This window comes from Pecten maximus, chromosome 4 (assembly GCF_902652985.1).
Source record: "Pecten maximus chromosome 4, xPecMax1.1, whole genome shotgun sequence".
NCBI classification, from domain to species: domain Eukaryota; kingdom Metazoa; phylum Mollusca; class Bivalvia; order Pectinida; family Pectinidae; genus Pecten; species Pecten maximus.
The window spans coordinates 47,689,263-47,707,933 of record NC_047018.1 but is presented as its reverse complement, the minus strand read 5'-3'; the positions used below and the strand labels follow the sequence as shown (position 1 = coordinate 47,707,933).

General features: G+C 37.8%; 2 protein-coding genes across 2 annotated transcripts; both read right to left on the bottom strand.

Moving 5' to 3' along the window:
• Positions 1–3,534: 3,534 nt before the first annotated feature.
• LOC117326292 (endoglucanase-like) lies at positions 3,535–10,703 on the bottom strand. The gene is made up of 3 exons (XM_033882975.1): positions 10,205–10,703; positions 4,222–4,464; positions 3,535–4,002 (listed from the first exon to the last, which is right to left on the bottom strand). The coding sequence occupies exons 1-3, from the start codon at positions 10,242–10,244 to the stop codon at positions 3,701–3,703; spliced, it is 585 nt and encodes a 194-aa protein (XP_033738866.1). The 5' UTR covers positions 10,245–10,703; the 3' UTR covers positions 3,535–3,700.
• A 2,068-nt stretch (positions 10,704–12,771) lies between these two features.
• LOC117326291 (endoglucanase-like) lies at positions 12,772–16,306 on the bottom strand. The gene is made up of 3 exons (XM_033882974.1): positions 16,028–16,306; positions 14,593–14,835; positions 12,772–13,158 (listed from the first exon to the last, which is right to left on the bottom strand). The coding sequence occupies exons 1-3, from the start codon at positions 16,062–16,064 to the stop codon at positions 12,857–12,859; spliced, it is 582 nt and encodes a 193-aa protein (XP_033738865.1). The 5' UTR covers positions 16,065–16,306; the 3' UTR covers positions 12,772–12,856.
• Between the last annotated feature and the right edge of the window lie 2,365 nt (positions 16,307–18,671).

The following is an 18,671-nucleotide window of genomic DNA, read 5'->3' as shown; positions in this document are numbered from 1 at the left end:
TTTAATAAGAATTCATGATATCAAGAATTTTGTGCATTTAATGATATTACTAATTCGAATGTGTGATATCATTAATTCCTCTGTAACATGTTTGATGTTGATCCTCGCGGTAATTATTTATTCGATTTATTTATATAATTGATTCCATTATTGATATCATTAATTCAAGGAATAAAGTGAAATCAATACGAATTGTTGATATAATTTATTCATTAAATGATATCATAAATTAGAACTCATGATATCGTTAAATCATTTAATGCTACCATAAATTCGAATTAGTGATATCGCAAATTGTAGATTTAATCTAATCATTTAGTCTAATCATTGACAGCGAATAACAAGGAAGGCCTTTGGCAACAGCTCCTTAGAAGTTTCCTGCTACCCCGCGTATTTCTATGTTTCCAAGTGCCAATGAAAGAACTGTTCAATAGTATTCAATGACATTTTTTTTATTTGTGTTGAATAAAACTTCAGTAATACCAAATAAAGATTTTTCCCAGTCGTCATATAGACATTTCACCTCAATAGTAGAAGCCGTATTGAAAAACAAAATGGTGTATGAAATATACTTTGCAGTTATTGCTTTGTTTGTGTGCTTTAACTTCACGCATATAGATACATCAACTACAAATAAAAACTCCCTCCATGTACTCACATTTGGCGATATCTAGAAAGCTGCTTTTACAAGCTACTTGTCATTTACGAAAGGGTAAAAATAAAGAAATGTATCATGAACGAAAACTGCGTTGTAACATTCTCTCTTAGAGGTTACAACACAACAATTTCTCGTAATTTTACAACGCCAGTCGTGTTGTTATCCTAAACGGAACTCGGAACTGGGAACAAAACTCGTAAAGCTTATACATTGCAGTTGCGTTTATATTAAACGGAACTCATAACTGGGACTAAGACCAATAAAGCTAATACATAGTATTTCAGTTTTGTCATTTGTGCAGATATATCCTCTTATTCAGCTTGCATTCAATCTTAACTTTGTTTCGTTTTTAACTGCATATCTGCATTTTGCATCTACCGCTACATTGACCAATCTGAATTTACCCTGCCTTATTTTATCGAATAGTCTTTGGTGTCGTTCAGCAAACGCAGCACAAATGCCGACGACGGAAGATATACATGTATACCATCTAGGATGGCGCCACAGCGTTCCCGATTTTTTAAATTTTCATTTCTCTGATGACATGCTTAACTTTCACGCTGTAACTGTTCAAAATGTAAAATTTAAGGCATTTCCGACTCTGCCTAACGTTTCCTTGCAAAATCTGTTGTCTGTAGGGTGAAGTAAATGGATAAACATTTGGAAAGAAGTATCACACAATTATCGGAAAATTTCAAATCAAGGTTCGGTAAAAAATGTCAAAAATTGCGCATCCTTTTGGTGAACAGGAACCCAATCCTATCAAATCATTTTCAAAGTTTTGAAAAAAAAGAGTCACTGGTTTCATTGATGATGAAATATTAAAAAGTATACAATAAATTTATAACGAAAAAAATGTCCCAAAATTAAGTCTTTGGTATCGAGTAATCCTCTGAAAGCGATTAAAATATACATGTATACCTAAACATATTTTGTGTGTTGGAGTTTATTAATTTAATTTTCATGGCCCAACAGTGATCGTGTGTGTTGTACAGACACAAATATTATAATTTCAATTGAAATTAAAACATATTCGTCGTTTGACCATTTTGAGATGACCCCTCAAACAGTCGGAGTCGGTCCTGAGGCTATCTTAGAAATGTCTAATATGACACACGTAGTCTTGAACATAGGTCGTTCCTACTTTCAAACTCTGTCTGACGTCGTCATGGCAAAGGACCTACCAGTCAAACGTATCATTTAAGGCCTTGTGAATTGCTTATGAAGTCGTATAAGTGTTTGAACAAATTTGATTACCGTGACCTTGAATATTGGTCAAGGTCGTTTCCTTTTGCCATCCTCATCATTTCTGTATCTGTATCTGTATAGGTACTTTGCCGGTCCCAACTCTGGTTTTTTTCGCGACGGAGAGAGAGAGAGAGAAAGAGGGAACAGCACTTTATTCGCTGGTAATTCGCAGGGCCTCGAAGTAAGTTTTTCCATCTTGTATAGAGGCATCAATTGGTGCTACTTTGAGAGGGAAAGTTTGAATATCTCAACTGTTTGGGTGCGCACTATATTGTCGTCCAGATGGTTCCAGTCAATATTGTTCTTATGAAGAAAGAGTTCTTGTGTTGAGTAATTTTAGAGCTGTGAACTTGGGAGGGTCTGCGCGTGTTGTTGACGTATGTGTATACTTTGTTCGGAGATATAAAATTATCAAAGTTCCTTGTTGTTTTGATGATTCTCTTTTGTCTTGATTTCTGCAGTTCATTTAGATTTTACTTTGAATGATACGGAGTAGGTTATGATTTCACTCTTTTTTTATCCAAGTGAAAATTTTCTATCTCAACATTTCGATCAAAAATGCATTTAATGTTGAAAATATCTTTCAAATACGACCAAGAAAAATTAAAAGGTATCATTCTTGGAAACATAACAAAATATTAATAAGATACATCTTAGTGATTCGAACCCCAAACCTTCGGGTTGATAATCGATCGTTCTACCATATGAGCTATGCGGACTAACTGTGAAGTTTATACTATTATTTAGGGTCAGTCTAGTTAATGCTAAAGTAAAATGTTTTATCAACTTTGTTTTTTTTTATTTTTTCTATACCAGCGCATTGGAGGACCACTTTTCAGAATAGGATTTTAGTTGTCTTTTGGTACATAGAATAAAATTAGACATTATAAAAGTTGGTCTTCCGATGCGCTCTATGTAAAAAAAAGATATGAATGCGGGAAAACCCCTCTGGAAACTTGAAATATCTTTTGCAATAAACAAACATTTTTTTCGCAAATAAGAATCTTTATATGCTATAGATTTATGGCTTGTATTCAAAAACTCAGTTTTTAACATTTATTTTTTGATTTTGAAAACGGTCACCGTTAGGTCGAAACAGGCTAATATGCGCCATACCTCTTTATCTATCGATTTATTTATTTATTATTTATTTTTTTCATGATCGAACAATATGTGACAGAATCCTATAGTATTCGCTGTTTGGGCATTTTGAGATGAACCCACTGCTCGTTTCGTTTCCCTGGATGCTGCTTCATACACTTTGCGTTTGCGTTGACCAATATTCAATATAAGAAGAGTCAAATTTGTTAAACAAGTCAAACATTTTCTGATTAACTAAAAAGCCTAGAATCGAGATATTTGACTTGTAGGTTCTTAGTACGAAGCCTAATAATATTTTTAAAAGGAAATTACAATGACATCTTTCAATGTCACAAGGGTCAAATCTGGTAAAACTACTAAATGACATCTGATTAAATGAGAAGCTAAGAATCAAGATATTTAGTTGGTAAGTTGGTGGGTAGGTGGGATAACGCCAGACAACGCTTGCTAAAGGAAATGCATTTGACTCATATTCAAGGTCAAATAGGTCAAATTTGTTAAAACATACAAACATAGGCAAATACAACAGGGGAGCGATGCTGTCCCATTGGGCCTTTTGATTAACACCGTGACATCGCTCAATTGCATGTATTTATTATAACAACACCATTAACATATCTTAGCTCTTAATATGTTCTTTATCATAAAACGGTTAACCCGGAAATGTTAATAACGTTAGGCTTTTGCCTACAACTAGTGGCATTCACATTGGCTGTAGTAGCCACTTGTGGGCGTCATACTCTCGTGACCGTCACACGAGACTTCATCCACTGTCACTTCCGGGTTGTTCCAATTAAGACGATCGATCTGATGACCACCGTTTTCCAAGTCAAAATGGTAGGCGTAGCCAAACGTGTTGGCACCACCGTCCCACGGCGCCGCACTCTGGGCGCACCACGCCATATTTGGATCCACAGCCGGACAAAGGTTCGTGACCATGAAGATCTTAGACTCACCACCCCTTGTAGGGCCACCTTGTCCGTCCACATACCCGCCTACAACAATTAAGTTTTTTTTAAGCTGATAGATGAATATACAATAATGTTTCATATTGGAAAATCTTGACTTGTTTTAGGTGGATGTATTTCGTGGTATATATGTAGACATATGTGACATTGTGTCGGTGTTGCATGTAGTTGTGTTCAATTACTTACTTTAACTGTATAGCTTCATTTGGAAGTCATGGTCAATTACAAAGACTAAAAAATTCGTACCTGTGGTGGTCAGTCTCACACAGTGACCACACTTAGATCCACACCACGTTCGACGTCCAGAGTCAAAGAACATCTGATTGGCTGCGGCTACATAGTTGTTCTGGTTCCAGCCGAAGGGCGTGTCCCCGTGACCACACCCACACGCTCCTTTGTGTGAGTCATGATACCGGGTGGTGGAGCCACACAACTTACCGTTGTACATAAGGGGATTACCAGAGCATTTCTTGCCCCCTTGGACATTGCCTAAACCAAGCAAATACACATAATTATAATCATGATAACAAAATACAATCATTCTTTTTATACCCCTACTTTATGCTGATACTTCCTAGATACTTTGTCTGTGTCCGTACGTCCGTTCACAATCTAATCAAAATAATCATTCTCTCTACGTTAAATGAGCATCTAGCGACATCGCATAAGGGGTCACGTTTAGGATGACCTTTGTTGTCTCAATATTTCACTTTCAGGTCGAATTGTCAATTTTCCATTTCGGCACAACATGCATATAGCTATACGCTTCATTTGACAAAATGACTTGAAACAGATTGACATATTATGCAAGCTATTCGCACAAATGAAATTCATTTCCATGATTATGTTCATTAAGTAGTGATTTGTTTGGTTTATCCAAAAGGTCATCCTGACGTGACCCCTTATGAGATGCCGTTAGATGTTCGTGTAACGTCGATAGAATGAGCATATACATGAACATTTTAATAAGATAGGTCCGCTCGCCACTAGTAAGAATTTGTAGTACATTTAATAAATCCCGGGGCATAGGAATAAAAGTTTGCATATCTATACTAAAGATATTGTGAGCCATATGAAACAGATTGATTTTATCGTTGAGGGGATTGTGGTATATCTACGGGACCCATTGTTTTTATGTTGAACCGAAGTTTAATATATATTTTTCATTCTCATAAATACGATAAAATTGATTTATCGATGCAATGTTAATAAATCTATCATTTTATCAGATATTAACCATTCCTGGTATTGGTTACAAATACTAACAAGTATTAAAAATCAGACAATATCTCAATTTGGACCAATCAGAGACCAGGAAATGGCGGCCATTTTTGTAAAATGTGAAAGTGAGGTAACAAGATTGACCGGTGTTCCATGATGTACATACATACCAAATTTCATCAAAATCAGACAGTATCTAAATTTCGACCAATCCGAAGCCTCCATTTTGTTTCCATGGCAATACATGTTTTCGAAAGTGGCACCATTGTGTTCGCTTTCCCTCAAAACACCTATATACCTATTTTCGCTCTGACACCCCTCCTTTACCACCCCTTTATTCGTGCAAAGTTCATTAGAATCTGACAAATAGTTTTTGAGAAAAAGTCCGGACAAAATTCCACGAAAGAAGAAGAAGAAGAAGAAGATTCTATACTATTTCTATACCACGAAAGACATTTAAGGATTAAACTGTCTTTTTGTGTGTGTCTATGGTCGATATAGATGCCAGAGCTTGCACAATATGACGTTTGTTTGCAAAGCTCTGGCATCTATATCGACCATAGACACCAAAAAAAAGACATTTTAATGCTTATATTTACATTCTCGACACATTTGTTTTGTTATTTTTGAAAATTAAAATTGAGTTTGCATAAAAAATGCCAATATTCAGCGACTTCGTCAATGGGGTTCGACAAAAGGAACAGCCTATTTTTTCAAAATTCATTTGTCACGTGCAGATTGGCAAAGAAAAAAGTGCATTGAAATAGCACAGTCTGTTCAATTCTTTTTATCATTTGTGTAACAATATTGTATAAATTTTCTTTTTGATACTTTTTAATTAACATAAAAAACGACGTAGTCCTAGGTTTTTTTTTCATAGCGCCATGATTGTTTACGTTACTTACAAGTAGTTCCGGTGGGTGAATATATTCACGCGCGGCATGGAATGATGTCACGTTTTGGGTGTCAATTATGCTCATATAGACGGCAAATCTTTTTACTTAGTTTATATCGTGGCTTTGCCACCAAAATGTAAATATTATACAACGGAAGTCATTTGTGAGAGGCAATATATAACTGGTGGCAATCTTAAATACTTTACACCAATATGTCAGGTTCTCAGGAACTCCAAAATCGTTGGCAAATCCCCATGCTATTGACATATGAAAGGTAACCTACATTTTGATTCGTTTTTGATACATTATATAAATCATTGTACAATTTATGTATTTATTGTCATGGAAAATAAATCTATTAAGGCTCTTTTTTTTTAATCATTTACATGTAGATATCTATTTATTATATGAAACATCTGTTATCTATTTTATCACGCTTCTTTGTTGCATTGGTATTGTTAAAACAACAAATGGTTTGTCGAAAACCATGTTTACTTACCAGCAAGAAGCAGAAGTGCGACACACACACCAATCATCGTGATTACTGTGTAGCAAGGTAAGGGGAGCCTTTTTATAGGCCCACAGGTTGATAAAGACTGGCCGAGTTACCTGTACGACCCAGAAACAAATACTTCCTCACATACGTGTTTCTTATCACGCTGCGAATGACTTACGCTTGCCTATATTGTTAGCATTATTTTTATAATTGATCTGAAATATGTCCTCAGCTGACCCTGGCTGTTGGTGTCTCCCCGACACCCGTCCTCAGCTGACCCTGGCTGTTGGTGTCTCCCTGACACCCGTCCTCAGCTGACCCTGGCTGTTGGTGTCTCCCTGACACCCGTCCTCAGCTGACCCTGGCTGTTGGTGTCTCCCTGACACCCGTCCTCAGCTGACCCTGGCTGTTGGTGTCTCCCTGACACCCGTCCTCAGCTGACCCTGGTTGTTGGTGTCTCCCTGACACCCGTCCTCAGCTGACCCTGGCTGTTGGTGTCTCCCCGACACCCGTCCTCAGCTGACCCTGGCTGTTGGTGTCTCCCCGACACCCGTCCTCAGCTGACCCTGGCTGTTGGTGTCTCCCCGACACCCGTCCTCAGCTGACCCTGGCTGTTGGTGTCTCCCCGACACCCGTCCTCAGCTGACCCTGGCTGTTGCTAGGACTTTAAACCCCGGTCATTTTGATTTTTGATAATGTTAAAAGTTTTGAAATCATAGACAAAGTTCTTGTTTTTTAACTTTTAGCTCGTGCAATAATGTTGGAATCAAATACATAAATGAACAACCCAACTATTTTATGCAAAATCAAATGTATGAGTATCGTTTTGGAGTATAAGTACGTCAGCAGCGGAATTCAATACGAAATCAATTTCTATTGTTCTTTTTCTTTCCCGTCATTCCTATTGAGTCCTTTTTTCTTTCATTTTTTCTATTGTGTCTATTCTTTCCAATTTTCCTATTGTTTCCTTTCATTCCAATCTTTCCTATTGTTCTTTTTTTCTGTCCCCTTTTCTCTATATTTTTGATTGTTTTTCCTATATTGGGACTATTCTTTCCAATTTTCCTATTGTTTCTTTTCTTTCCGATTTTTCCTTTTGTTCTTTTTTTTGCCGTCTTTCCTTTTGTTTCCGTTCTTTCCTATTTTCCTATTGTTTTCCTTTCTTTCCCGTCTTTTCTTTTGTTTCCTTTCTTTCCCGTCTTTCCTATTGTTTTCCTTTCTTTCCCATTTTCAAATGATTTCTTTTCTTTTTCTGTCTTTCCTCTTTTTCCCTTTCTTTCCCGTCTTTTCAATTGTTTTCCTTTTTTCCTATTGTTTCATTTCTTTTCCGTCTTTATTATTGTTTCCGACTTTTCCTATTGTTCTTTTTTGCCGTCTTTCCTTTCGTTTCCGTTCTTTTCTATTTGCCTATTGTTTTCCTTTCTTTACCGTCTTTCCCGTTGTTTTTCTTTCTTTCCCGTCTTCCCCATTGTGTTTCTTTCTTTCCCGCCTTTCCTATTGTTTTCCTTTCTTTCCCGCCTTTACTATTGTTTCCTTTTTTCCTATTGTTTCATTTCTTTTCCGTCTTTCCTGTCGTTTTCCTTTCGTTCCTTTCTTACTCATCTTACTTATTGTTTTCCTTTCTTTCCCGTCTTTCCTATGATTTCATTTCTTTTCCGTTTGACCTATTTTTCACCTTTCTTTTCGTCTTTCCTATTGTTTCTCTTTTTCTGTTTTCCGATTGGTCTCAAAATGCAATATGCATAACTAGGCACCAAGTGGAACCTACATATGGAATTTGAGAAAGATCCCTTCAGTACTTTCTGAGAAATAGTGATAACAAACTTCAATTGTCAATATCCAAGATGGCTACCTGTCAGCCATGTTGTTTTCTGATTGGTCTCAAAATGCAATATGCATAACAAGGCACTGAGGGGAACGTATGTATGAAATTTGAGAAAGATCCCTTCATTACTTTCTGAGAAATAGCGATAACAAACTTCAATTGTCAAAATCCAAGATGGCTGCCTGTCGGCCATGTTGTTTTCCGATTGGTCTCAAAATGCAATATGCATAACTAGGCATCAAGTGGAACCTACATATGAAATTTGAGAAAGATCCCTTCAGTACTTTCTGAGAAATAACGATAACAAACTTCAATTGTCAAAATCCAAGATGGCTGCCTGTCGGCCATGTTGTTTTCTGATTGGTCTCTAAATGCAATATGCAAAACTAGGCACCAAGAGGAACCTACATATGAAATTTGAGAAACATCCCTTAAGTACTTTCTGAGAAATAGCGATAACAAACTTCAATTGTCAAAATCCAAGATGGCTGCCTGTCGGCCATGTTGTTTTCCAATTGGTCTCAAAATGCAATATGCATAACTAGGCACCAAGGGGAACCTACACATGAAATTTGAGAAAGATCCCTTCAGTACTTTCTCAGAAATAGCGATAACAAACTTCAATTGTCAAAATCCAAGATGGCTGCCTGTCGGCCATGTTGTTTTCCGATTGGTCTCAAAATGCAATATGCATAACTAGGCACCAAGGGGAACCTACATATGAAATTTGAGAAAGATTCCTTCAGTACTTTCTGAGGATTAGCGATAACAAGAATTGTTTACGGACGGATGGAGGGACGGACGGAGGGACGGACGGAGGGACGGACGGACGGACGGACGGACCACGGACGCAGGGCGATTTGAATAGCCCACCATCTGATGATGGTGGGCTAAAAAGACATTTTAATGCTTATATTTACATTCTCGACACATTTGTTTTGTTATTATTGAAAATTAAAATTGATTTTGCATAAAAAATGCCAATATTCAGCGACTTCGTCAATGGGGTTCGACAAAAGGAACAACCTATTTTTTTCAAAATTCATTTGTCACGTGCAGATTGGCAAAGAAAAAAGTGCATTGAAATAGCACAGTCTGTTCAATTCTTTTTATCATTTGTGTAACAATATTGTTTTGGGTGTCAATTATGCTCATATAGACGGCAAATCTTTTAACTTAGTTTATATCGTGGCTTTGCCACCAAAATGTAAATATTATACAACGGAAGTCATTTGTGAGAGGCAATATATAACTGGCGGCAATCTTAAATACTTTACACCAATATGTCAGGTTCTCTGGAACTCCAAAATCGTTGGCAAATCCCCATGCTATTGACATCTGAAAGGTAATCTACATTTTGATTTTGTTTTTGTTTAACGTCCTATTAACAGCCAGGGTCATTTAAGGACGTGCCAGGTTTTGGAGGTGGAGGAAAGCCGGAGTACCCGGAGAAAAACCACCGGCCTACGGTCAGTACCTGGCAACTGCCCCACGTAGGTTTCGAACTCGCAACCATGAGGTGGAGGGCTAGTGTTAAAGTGTCGGGACACCTTAACCACTCGGCCACCGCGGCCCCATTTTGATTCGTTTTTGATACATTATATAAATCATTGTACAATTTATTTATTTATTGTCATGGAAAACAAATCTATTAAGGCTCTTTTTTTTAATCATTTACATGTAGATATCAATTTATTATATGAAACATGAATTATCTATTTTATCACGCTTCTTTGTTGCATTGATATTGTTAAAACTACAAATGGTTTGTCGAAAACCATGTTTACTTACCAGCAAGAAGCAGAAGTGCGACACACACGCCAATCATCATGATTACTGTGCAGCAAGGTAAGGGGAGCCTTTTTATAGGCCCACAGGTTGATAAAGACTGGCCGAGTTACCTGTACGACCCAGAAACAAATACTTCCTCACATACGTGTTTCTTATCACGCTGCGAATGACTTACGCTTGCCTCTATTGTTAGCATTATTTTTATAATTGATCTAAAATTTGTCCTCAGCTGACCCTGGCTTTTGCGAGGACGTTAAACCCCGGTCATTTTGATTTTTGATGATGTTAAAAGTTTTGAAATCATAGACAAAGTTCTTGTTTTTTAACTTTTAGCTCGTGCAATAATGTTGGAATCAAATACATAAATGAACAACCCAACTATTTTATGCAAAATCAAATGTATGAGTATCGTTTTGGAGTATAAGTACGTCAGCAGCGGAATTCAATACGAAATAAATTTCTTTTGTTCTTTTTCTTTCCCGTCATTCCTATTGAGTCCTTTTTTCTTTCATTTTTTCTATTGTGTCTATTCTTTCCAATTTTCCTATTGTTTCCTTTCATTCCAATCTTTCCTATTGTTCTTTTTTGCCGTCTTTCCTTTCGTTTCCGTTCTTTTCTATTTGCCTATTGTTTTCCTTTCTTTACCGTCTTTCCCATTGTTTTTCTTTCTTTCTCGTCTTTCCCATTGTGTTTCTTTCTTTCCCGCCTTTCCTATTGTTTTCCTTTCTTTCCCGCCTTTACTATTGTTTCCTTTTTTCCTATTGTTTCATTTCTTTTCCGTCCTTCCTGTCGTTTTCCTTTTGTTCCTTTCTTACTCATCCTACTTATTGTTTTCCTTTCTTTCCCGTCTTTCCTATGATTTAATTTCTTTTCCGTTTGACCTATTTTTCACCTTTCTTTTCGTCTTTCCTATTGTTTCTCTTTTTCTGTTTTCCCCATTGTTTCATTTCTTTCTCGTCTTTCCTGTTGTCTTCCGGTTTTCCTATTTTTTCCCTTTCGTTTCCGTCTTTCCCATTGTTTCATTTTCTTTCTCGTCTATCCCATTGTTTTCCTTTCTTCCTGTTGTTTCATTTTTTCCCTCTTTCCCATTGTTTCATTTCTTTCCTGTCTTTCCTATTGTTTTACTTTCTTTTTCGTCTTTCCTACTTTTTACCTTTCTTTCCCATTGCTTCACTTTCTTTCTCGTCTTTCCTATTGTTTCATTTTTTCCGTCTTTCCTATTGTTTCATTTTGTTCCCGTCTTTCCCATTGTTTCCTTTCTTTCTCGTAGTTGCTATTATTTTTATTTCTTTTCCGTTTTTCCTAATCTTTTCTTTGTTTTCCTTCTTTCTTATTGTTTTCCATTCTGTCCCATTTTTCCTTGTTTTCCTTTCTTTTCTATCATTCCTATTGTTTTCTTTTTTCCGTCTTTGTTATTGTTTTCTTTTCTTTTCCGTCTTCCCTAATGTTTCCCTATTGTTTACCCCCTAACATCCATTTAACTTCTGCTGAAACCTTCCACATGGCGAATTATTATCATCAGTAATATTGATGTCAGTCCTTGTTTTTTTGGTTTGAGCTTTATTTTGAAAGTTGTAGGCTTTCTAGTCTGTTACATCTACTCGAATCTGTATGTGGGAATGGAGTGGATAAAATGGAATTAAATTAAGTGGATAAGGTCATAATGGGATGGATTCGGGTAAAAATTGAGTGGATAAGGGTGAGGATGGAGTGGATAAGGGTGAGGATGGAGTGGATAAGGGTGAGGATGGAGTGGATAAGGGTGAGGATGGAGTGGATAAGGGTGAGGATGGAGTGAACAAGGGTGAGAATGGGATGGAGTTGGTTTGGTTTTGTTTAACGTCCTATTAACAGCCAGGGTCATTTATATTTAAGGACAAGCCAGGTTTAGGAGGTGGAGGAAAGTACCCGGAGAAAAACTACCGGCCTAGGATCAGTAGCTGGCCCAAGTAGGTTTCGAACTCGCAACCCAGAGGTGGAGGGTTAGTGATAAAGTGTCTAGACACCTTAACCACTCGGCCACCGCGGTCCCATTATGGGATGGATACGAGTGAAAATTGGGTGGATAAGGGTGAAAATAGAGTGAATAAGGTGTAAATGGGATGAATTAGGATGAGAATAGTGTGGATAGGAGGAGAATGGGGTTGAAATTGGCGAGGATGGGGTGAATGAGGTCAGAATGGAGTGGTTAAGGGTCGGAATGGAGTGGATAATGGTGAAAATGGGGTGAGTGAGGTCAGAATGGAGTGGTTACGGGTCGGAATGGAGTGGTTAAGAGTCGGAATGGAGTGGATAATGGTGGGAATGAGGTAAACGAGATTGGAATGGAGTGAATAAGGTTGAAAATGGGGTAAGTGAGGTCGGAATGCGGTGGATAAGGGTGAAAATGTGAAAGAGTAATTTAACTTAAGCTGTCGATAAAATGACGTCAATGGATCATTTTGCGTGAGTAAATCCTGATTATGATGTCACAATCCAGTTATTCGAGTTTAAATTGCATTATGTTGAGAATTATTTGATATCATCACGTGTCTTGAAAGATAATGTGCAGGACATCATTCTGTTATTTATTTATTTATTTATTAACACCTTCACTGCTCTAATTTAACTACTTATTGGATTACAAAAAAACATTCATGCATTTATCTACAATTAGTGGCATTCACAATTTCGGTAGATACCACTGTTCGGCGTCAAACTCTCGTGACCGTCACACGAGACTTCCTCCACCGTCACTTCCGGGTTATTCCATCCAAGGTGACCGATCTGGCCACCTCCGTTTTCCAAGTCAAAATGGTAGGCGTAGCCAAATGTGTTGGCACCACCGTCCCACGGCGCCGCACTCTGGGCGCACCAAGCCATGTTTGGATCCACAGCCGGACAAAGGTTCGTGACCATGAAGACCTTAGACTGACCTTCGCGTGTATAACCACCTTGACCATTCACGTACCCACCTATAACAATCGTGAAGCATATAGTTACCCTAAGCATGTTTTTTTCTTTTAAATATTTTTGACATTTAAAGCTAACAGTGCACGTTAAAAAGCATCCAATTGAGATAAAAAAAATTACATGTACATATTTCCAAAAATCTTTTCCGAGACATTCCCCAGTTATGATAGTGTCGTATCTAAGGACGGGCAGACATTTTTCCTTTTTGTCATGCATGGATACAACCAAGCCGCCGCTGCTATAAAAAGAAGGTGCTTCGTCACACTCGCATTCACTCTAACCTCAGGTGTTCACGGTGACACACCTGTATCACCTACACTATATCTGTACACCACGTGATCTACAACTGTATTCGCGAACGACACCAAGCAGAAGAAGCACTTACCTGTAAATTGAGCAGAAAGATGGTCAGTGTCTCTCAATTATCATTCGAATCTTGTTCAAAATAAGTCGTGGGATGCAGCCATTTTGATAGCAAGTAAACAGTCCGAGGAGTTCCGATGTTTACTCGCGTCTATACTAGCACTCGGAACTCCTCGGATGTATTCATATCGTCTACACTACACTAGGGTTGTTGTAGTGCAGTAGTGCGGTTTTATCAATCTTTAGTTGCGTTATGACACGTGCATAAAAATCATACGAAGACACGGAAAATATTTCCATGGAAACTATGGATATAAAACTGTAACAGTTGTAAATTAATTCTTGCTGCATATCCAACTGGAAAGACTCAGGTAGGAATTTCCTCATATTTGTTTATAATTTTATTAGGTACATGTTTTGTTGAGGCCCAAATATTTTGTATTGTCAATATTTTCTTTTCTTTCTTTTATTGTAAAATAAAATATATATGTATATGTATATAGTAGATTACCTCTTCAAATTCCATATTCAAGTTCTGCAATTGCGTACAATGTAAACAAAAATCCGTTGATGTGTGTATTGAGAACGTATACTATTTATAATGGAGAGATGTGTCGCTTCGCGCATGTATCGATAGACTGATACTTGTTTCAATGAACGCACGCGCTTTTATAGCGGTTCGTATCCACGCATAACAAAAAAGAATAATGTCTGCCCGTCCTTAGATACGACACTAACATAACTGGGGCATGTCTCGGAAACGATTTTTGGAAATCTGTACATGTATTTTTTTTCATCTCAATTGGATGGTTTTTAACTTGCACTGTCAGCAAATTCATCGTGGCGCTAATGTGTTTAAATTATGTTATGAGCTTAATGTTAGTGAGCGAAACTGGGTACTACTGTATCAGGTTGGGGGGGGGAAAACACCAACTTGCCAATCAAACGCCATGTGAGGTAAAGCTTTGTTACTAAAAATAGCCTTAATCTTAACTTTTAAAGTTTTTTGTCCAAGTCGCATTTATCTAGTCATGCAATATTATACATAAGTGGTCAGTAGTAAAATTTCGTACCTGTGGTGGTCAGTCTCACACAGTGACCACACTTAGCTCCACACCACGTGCGACGTCCAGAGTCAAAGAACATCTGATTGGCTGCGGCTACATAGTGGTTCTGGTTCCAGCCGAAGGGCGTGTCCCCGTGACCACACCCACACGCTCCTTTGTGTGAGTCATGATACCGGGTGGTGGAACCACACAACTTACCGTTGAATCTACGGGGATGACCGGTACATTTCTGATTCCCATGCACACAACCTTTGAACCAAACAAATTTACATTTTAAGAAATATTCCTTTTCCGATCGCCATTCATTCTTCCGATATACCTTTCCAAATATAACTTTGAATTGAAGCAATCATCAATTTTATTAATGTAGTAAATGGCTAGGCAGAAATGAGCAAGAACATGACCCATTTCTTTTTCTTTTAACCCTTTAACTCCCACCTACGCAAAACTAGGCCAATAGCACGTCGGAGCAAGGGAAATGGACTTATCTCCCTTAGATACCTAGTAAAACAGGAGAAAATATCCAACAACATTTGTTCTTTATAAAAAAAAATTCTGATGCAAATTTTGAGTTAAAAAAAACCATGCCAACTTTAATTTCGACTACATGTATTTTGATTTGTTGACGTCGTGTTTCAGCAGGCGTAATTGGCCAATACGTGGATTCGATTTTGTATCTCACATTACTTAAAACATAGCGAGAAATAATGCCTGTAATTCACAATAGTGGTAGTTGACGCTCTCAATTGTATGTATGTTCCGCCATTTTACAGGAATCCTTCAAAAGAGATGTTGTTTGTGATGCATGGTTCTATACCGTACGCAGCACAAATCGACAAATTCTAATGATTTTGCATCAAAAATAGTAATAGATTATATTATACATTTGAAGCCAAGAAAAAACTGATCAAAATACAAAATTCTATCATTGATAACGTAGATAGTAAATGATGCAAAGTTTCCAAAAATCCGCATTATTTTAGCGAAACACCACAGTAACTTGCGCAAGACTAGTAGGCCAGAGGTCCCGCGTTCGATCCCTAGCAGAGGCAGTGATTTAAATTTAATTAACCATGCGCTCTGTTACATTGTCATTCCCATGTATGGATATAAAATATCTACAAATAAAACTATTTATATATATATATATTATTTACATCTAAAAATTACATCTAATAGAAAAAAAAAAGTATTATTTTTTCATTTATGTCTTTTGTTTTATGTTTTAAAGGCTTCTCTCATAGTGTAAAATCTTCAGGGAATAGACTGCAGCAACGGGGATATCAAGTCCTCCGGATTCAGTAAGAGTGGATATTAACTCATCAGGATTCGATTTTAAGCAAACCGGAACAACAAGAATAATTTGATAATTCTTCTAGCCGAAATTTATAACAAAATGAAGAAATCAATATGTTACCCAACTTTTTTTCATTACACTTACCAATCAGAAGCAGGACGGCGACCAAAGAGGCAAACATGATTACGGACTGATAAGGTCAGTTGGTCTTTTTATAGTCGTGCTAGCTTGACCACTGACCACGATAACACCACTTGGACATGTCCAGCCCAGATATTCAACTCTCAACCTTCATGACATATTTCACCTCATTTGAATAGCGGCACGGCTAGGAATATACGCGTATTATTGACGTTCATTCTGAAATCCAATATTTATTTATTTTTAAACTATACACCTTCCAATCAAGGTTTTTTACGTTTCCTTCGACTTATTTTGTATTTCCTCCGTAGCCACCATACTTAGGTGTGTGGACCGCAACTGAGCCCTTGCAGTTTAACAACATATACCTAAAGTCTTTCCACGACAAATATGTTTTTGAAATGACCCCGAATTATGTGTTTAAATAATGGTGTAATTGGAGACAACAACATTTTCCATAGAGTGTAGTTTTCTTATGATTGCACTGTCAATTCCAAGGGTACGACATCATAGCACTTGATGTCGACAATGCAATGACGTCACGGGAGCAATTCAATGAAGTCACGTCGATTTCAAGGGAACGTACTTTCGGTTTCAAAACGAGGCTTGGTGTGCACCGCTTCGAAGCGCAGCAGATGAACAGACAACAGCTTCGTAGCTATAGGTTTGTGGATTTTCTTAATAAGTACTACAATGTAGAGTTGCCATTACAATAACCGGGCCCTGTGTAAATAAAGTACGAAAGCGTGTCAGCACATATCACAGGGGCTTGACACTTTCATATGACCCAAAATAAAAAAAAAAGTAGCCCAAAGGCTCGACCCCCAAGTTCAGGTATTAGGCCTATGGATTGTCAGCAATAAGTGATATTCAAAAGGTAGGTGGATGGGCCTTTGGGTTATTTTTCATTCAGTAATAAAACATTTTAAATGCAGAGTTTTATTATCTTAAAGATCGGAGAATATTCTAAAGGTCGGTGGATGGGCCTTTGGGTTATTTTTCATTCAATAATTTTTAATTCAATACTCAGTTTAGATAATTGGTAAACAGGCTTCATGTAAGTCAACATGACGTGTAGCCCGAGTTTCCTCTTGCCCCTGACACCATATCAGGTGTAAGCAAGACATGGTGTCAGGGCCAGAGGAAACTCGGGCTACATGACGTGTTAATATCAGAATACCAGTAATTTCAAAACCACCTTATTTTGGACAGTCTGTCACCAGGTCACCGGCCCTGTCACATAAACTGACACCATGTATCTTGGTAATGTTAAGTAAAGCCCATCTACCTTATTTTCTCTCCCACTTTTACACTGATCATTGCTCTGAGAGTCCAGGTGTCCGATCTCACGCCTTTATCTCTAGATATGTAACCTACAAATCGAACTGTGATTATTTTTAAGTTCGCCCACCTGACGAAGTCTCTTACGACCCATTGCCCTCTTTTTTTTATTTAGCTCACCTGGACCGAAAGGTCCGGTGAGTTTATGTCATGGCGCAGCGTCCGTCGTCCGTCCGTCGTCCGTCAACATTTGCTTCAAATCGCTACTAGTCAAAAAGTTCTTATTGGATTTTGACCAACTTTTGGCCAGAAACATTCTTGGCAGAAGGGGATCAGATTTTGCATAAATGGTGACTCTGATCCCTAAGGGACCAAAGGGGCGGGGCCAAATAAGGGAAATAGAGGTAATTCCTTTGAATTTGCTACTAGTCATAAAGCTATGAATTGATTTGAACCCAATTTAGTCAGGAACATCCTTGGGGAAGGGGAACAGATTTTGCATAAATGGTGAATCTGACCCCTGAGGGGCCAAAGGGGCGGGGCCAAATAGAGGAAATAGAGCAAATAGAGCTAATTCGTTTAAATCGCTACTAGTCATAAAATTATGAATTGATTTGAACCCAATTTAGTCAGGAACATCCTTGGGGTAAGGGAAACATGTGTTGCATAAATGGTGACTCTGACCCCCGAGGGGCCAAAGGAGTGGGGCCCAATAGGGGAAATTATGAAAGTTGTGAATGAATTTGAACCCAATTTAGTCGGAAACATCCCTGGGGAAGGGGAACAGATTTTGCATAAATGGTGACTCTGACCCCCGCGGGGCCAAAGGAGTGGGGCCCAATAGGGGAAATTATGAAAGTTGTGAATGAATTTGAACCCAATTTAGTCAGAAACATCCTTGGGGAAAGTGAAACAGATTTTGCATTTAATGATGACTTTGGCCAAAGTTATGGGGCCCCATAGGAGAAATAAAGGTAATTCCTTTAAATTGCTTCTAGTCATAGAGTTATGAATGCATGTTGTAAAATTAAAGAGTCTGGACTTCGTTATTTCTTTAAAGCAGTTGGGATCCCCATCCTTTAAGCATATAAAGCATTGTTTGAGGTTAACAAATAAAACGAATTGAACATGAACACTTTTTTGACATTTGGTAAAATCCAACCAGGTCAGCGATACAGGCCCCATGGGCCTCTTGTTTTTTTTTTGTCCGTCGTCGTTGTCCGTTTTCGTCCGTCGTGTGTCCTAAACGCAATTTTCTCCCAAAAAAATAAATGGGCCGATTTTGATGAGATTTCTTAGGAACTTTCCATTGCCAGAATTCAATCTCCTCTGTGAATTATATTCCCTACATTTTGTCTTTGTAACA

Coding starts and splice junctions, on each gene's coding strand:
- LOC117326291 (XM_033882974.1), bottom strand. CDS start 16,064: ATGTTTGCCTCTTTGGTCGCCGTCCTGCTTCTGATTG. Junction 14,836..16,027: donor CGCCGTCCTGCTTCTGATTG/GTAAGTGTAATG, acceptor TTTGGTTCAAAG/GTTGTGTGCATGGGAATCAG. Junction 13,159..14,592: donor TGTGAGACTGACCACCACAG/GTACGAAATTTT, acceptor CGATTGTTATAG/GTGGGTACGTGAATGGTCAA.
- LOC117326292 (XM_033882975.1), bottom strand. CDS start 10,244: ATGATGATTGGCGTGTGTGTCGCACTTCTGCTTCTTGCTG. Junction 4,465..10,204: donor CGCACTTCTGCTTCTTGCTG/GTAAGTAAACAT, acceptor TGCTTGGTTTAG/GCAATGTCCAAGGGGGCAAG. Junction 4,003..4,221: donor TGTGAGACTGACCACCACAG/GTACGAATTTTT, acceptor TAATTGTTGTAG/GCGGGTATGTGGACGGACAA.